The sequence below is a fragment of the Vigna unguiculata genome, chromosome 3 (genome assembly GCF_004118075.2).
Source record: "Vigna unguiculata cultivar IT97K-499-35 chromosome 3, ASM411807v1, whole genome shotgun sequence".
In the NCBI taxonomy this organism is placed as follows: Eukaryota; Viridiplantae; Streptophyta; class Magnoliopsida; order Fabales; family Fabaceae; genus Vigna; species Vigna unguiculata.
The window spans coordinates 6,205,004-6,209,113 of NC_040281.1; the positions used below are offsets into that span (position 1 = coordinate 6,205,004).

Consider the following 4,110-nt stretch of genomic DNA (forward strand, 5'->3'; position numbering starts at 1 on the left):
TCTTATTATTGCACATCATGGCTACATATTCGGCAGTGTAATTTTTTGGAGTGATGATGACGTACACATGTATATGCTATATCAATATGAGTGACTATTTCCTAAACTCTGATGAAGAAAAGGAAAATGATTTAGCCGTTAAAATGCAGAGGCGTGAATTGTTTGCGTCAATTATTGTATTGTGTTGTTTCGAAAAACAACAATAAGTGGAAGACGGTATGGACCCATGGATACATGGCCATGTGTAACGTGTTTTATATCTCATTGTCATAATCTTAAAAAGTTGGAAACATATGAAAATGTCTTTGATTTCGATAAAACAAGGATGCGGCGGCTAAGAATTCCCCAAATGTCGCCACCAATTACTCCTAGAACCCACAACTTTATAATCGGCGTTAAATTAAAGACTGATAAAGAAAGAGAGAAGATCTTTCTTTGCAGAACGTACATTAGATGCCAAATGGATTGAAGGAGAGAGAGAGAGGCACTCATGCTTACACATTCTTTTTCTTCTTTTTTTTTTTTTCTTTTAATCGTGTTCAATGAACACAGCAGATTTACATACAATTTCTGTCTTAAACTCAGGAAGTCAAAACCAGTATCATATATTATAATCTCACACCCATTGACATAGTAAAGACACAAAAATACATAAAGGGAGAGGAACACTTTGAAACTACCAGGATCCTTTTGTAACAACCAGGGTCCTTTTGTATATATGATTAAAAGCACAACTCAAGATTTGAGGGGAAAACAATAATTGAGAGAGAAGTTAATTAGCCGCTACTTATTTACACATTATTTGAAGGGAACCAAAGCACAATGAAAAATAGTGATTAATTAATAATTAATTTGATGGTCATAGTTAAGATGAGGATACCAAGATTCTGTCTTCCATGCATTAGAATTATACTAGCATATAGTACCATTAGTTGCTTTAAACTTTATGAAATCACAAACATCAATCCTTTTTTCTTCTTCTTATTCTGTTTGGTGGCCCATATGCTTTAATCAGAAGAACAATTAATCCAGGATTCCACCATACCTTGGCTTCTGGCAGTTACACTGAACTCTGGTCCCTTCTCTCCATGAAAATCCGATGAAGAAGCTGGGTAGTGTACTTTGCCATTGGTGACTCGCTCTGCAATGTCACTGTAGCTGACAGTGCCAGTGAGAGCTCCTCCTCCTCCTCCTCCTGCGTGATCGCAATCATTGTTGGTAATGGTGCCCGTTCTCTGGGCCCATTCCGTTGAAGGATTAGCATTACTCAAGTTATTGCTGTTGTTGTTTCCACTTGACAATGCTCCCACTCCAACCGATGTTGAAGAAACCATGTTCTGATGAAGACACCCGAGGTCGGTGTTAACATGGCATTCGTGTCTCAGTCCCAGCTCCTCAAATACCCCCATTTTGAGACTCGGCGGAATTTCCAAGGAGGGTTGTTGTTGTGGTCTGGAGACAAGGACAGAAGAGTTGCCAAGAGCGTACCTGGGATGCTGATATGCTTCGAGAGTAGGAGCGTTGTTATAGTTGAGAGGCTGTTTCATAAGTCCAAAATGTTCGGACAGGTTTTGCTGCTGTTGGTAGTTAATGGAAGTTGAATTAGTTGTAGAGTTAGTTGAGGGTGATAAGGTGTTGGAAAGGGAAGGAGGAAACGGGTGAAGGCTTCGGAACTGCAGTTTCTGCGGAAAGGGGCGAAGAAGATAAGGAGGTGGCGTGGGAGGGTCCAAAGGGTTAACATTAACGTTAAGGTTGGATCTCAGAGTTGGTGTTGCGGCTGAAGCGAAGAGATCCAGCCTGGTTCTCGGGAAAGGCGAGGATGTGAAGGGTGGTGCGGGGATGCCTGTGAATTCCTGAACCATGGCTCGGAAATTGGTGGTGTCTGTGGTTAGCACAGTGGTGGGTGCACGCCTCGAAGCTCTTGACCGTTTCTTTGGGTTTCGAACCACGTTGGTGTTGTTGTTGTTGGTACTGATACTGTTGGTGGTGGTGCTGTGGGTTTGAATTTGATCATTGTTGGCGGCTGACACCGAAAGCATTAGTCCTCGGGAACCACCTTCTGGAGGCAAGGTAGGAAAAGCAGCACTATTGTTGCTGCCCCTTGTTTGAGTGGAGAGAAAAGCTTGGTTATGCGGCGAGGGCGATGATGAGGAGCAAGGTATGAAGTTAGCAAGAATGGGTTGGTTTGGTTCGGATCTACCCGGTTTGGACCACATGACGTCGAGGTTTAGAAGTGATGTTGAGGTTTGGGTAATCGGATCCAGGTAAGTTGATAAAGGGTCGAAGATGTGGGTATTTTGGTGGTGGTGGTGCGGTGGTGGGATAAGTGGGTGGAGGTTATTGGGAGCGGCAGTGTTGAAGGAAGGAGGTTGGGTGGGGTTGTTTAAGAAGGCAGAGAGTTGAGATGATTGGGCGCGTGAATCGTACTCTTCATCGGCACCGCTTGAAGATTGCAAACTGCCGCTAGTGTTGGCGGAATCCATGAAAGCGGAAAATGGAAAGACGTGAGGGAGGGAAGTGGAGAGAGATTTTGATCAGTTGCAGATAGAAGAGTTCATTTAAGAGGTATGGGATGGGAGGGAGGGAGAGAGAGATTTCTGTGGTTGTGGAAAGACAAGCTAGTTGTTTTGAGAAAGTGGTTCCTCCCACCAACGTCTTTAAGGCCCTGCAACACTGCAACTAGCACACAGTGCTCGGTTCGCTTTTACTTAATCTGTGTTTGTGCAAAAGGGTGTTACGTAAACAAAGGAATAAACAGCCCACGGATGATCATGCATTTAATACTTGGTGCAGAGAGAGGTTGGGAATACAAGTTTACTCTGTTTTGCTTCTTCTTGCCTCTTTCTTTGTCCTGGGTTTTGGATCACTACTGTACTACCACTACTACAGATTGTGCAAAACGGATCGATCCAGTATTAGGGTTTGAAGTGAAAGAGAAAAGGAAGAGAGAGAAGGAAAAGGATAGTTCTCTAGCCTTTTTCTCCTATAAAAAGAGAGCCTCTTCTGGTAGATATGTGGTTTCACCAGCAAAATATCGGAGTGGGGTAGCTATAGGAACCAAGAAAGAGAAAGAGATGGCACCCTCCCAATGGTCAAAGTACGAGAGATTTGTGGTTTTCATTCAGAGACTCAAACGGAGGAACACATAATAAACAACACCAAAAATGGTTTATTTATTGACAACCTTAACCTTCTTTACTTACTCTCACTGTTCATCTTATATCTTGCGGAATAATGAGGTGTACAAGCAACCAGATCAGAGTGATGGTTGTTGAATTGCATAAACCCAAGATATCAACCATATATAGCTTTCCAACTTGCGTCAATAAACCATAAAAAATACGTACACATATAATTATTTTTTCTCCAAAATATTAAACAAACTCCATATCTTCTATGTATACCAAGAAATGTCACTTATTTCTTTCCAATAGCTTTGACCCAGTCAGAAATCTTGATATTTATAAATTATAAATAGGTGAAAAATCTCACATAAAATCTAAGAGAATCTTTCACAGTGTTTCTCTAATATCTTATATTTTATACGATTTTCCCCTGTTAACTATTTTTTTTTTATTAAGAATGGTCATGTTAATTGTTAATTGTTAATTGCTAATACTAAGCACTGGTAAAAAGAAAATTCCAATTTTATTACCAGGTGCCTAAAGTATATATATATATATATATATATATATATATATATATATATATATATATATAGATGGATGAATCAGTTCAACAACATTCATGTTCGCTCCAACCAACGACACTTGGAACCAATAATCAACAGAAACATTCCCTCTTTAGTGTGTGTTTTTGGGAAGGGGAAGCTGCTCAACAATCAAATGATCATCAAATAATCCTCAAAAATAATTAACTTTGGTTCCTATACATAGTCCATACAATATGTACGTGTATTATTTTTATACCTTTTTCCCCTTTGCATAACTACGATTGTCCTCAAACTATAACAACAACATATTTGGATTAAAGTTCGAATTTTCCCGATTCATTTTGGCAAAACTATATTTCAATTATTAGTCCAGATATAGCTCATATCTATTAAGATAAAACTCGTGTAATCAATATCTGTCAACTTTTCTATGTCTA

The 4,110-nt window shown here is 39.8% G+C and overlaps 1 protein-coding gene across 1 annotated transcript; it reads right to left on the reverse strand.

The window, feature by feature from the left end:
• Positions 1 to 1,007: 1,007 nt before the first annotated feature.
• LOC114178525 (probable inactive serine/threonine-protein kinase scy2) lies at positions 1,008 to 2,483 on the reverse strand. The gene has a single exon (XM_028064489.1). It carries the CDS (start codon positions 2,481 to 2,483, stop codon positions 1,008 to 1,010), a length of 1,476 nt encoding a protein of 491 aa, XP_027920290.1.
• Between the last annotated feature and the right edge of the window lie 1,627 nt (positions 2,484 to 4,110).

Coding starts and splice junctions, on each gene's coding strand:
- LOC114178525 (XM_028064489.1), bottom strand. CDS start 2,483: ATGGATTCCGCCAACACTAGCGGCAGTTTGCAATCTTCAAGCGGTGCC.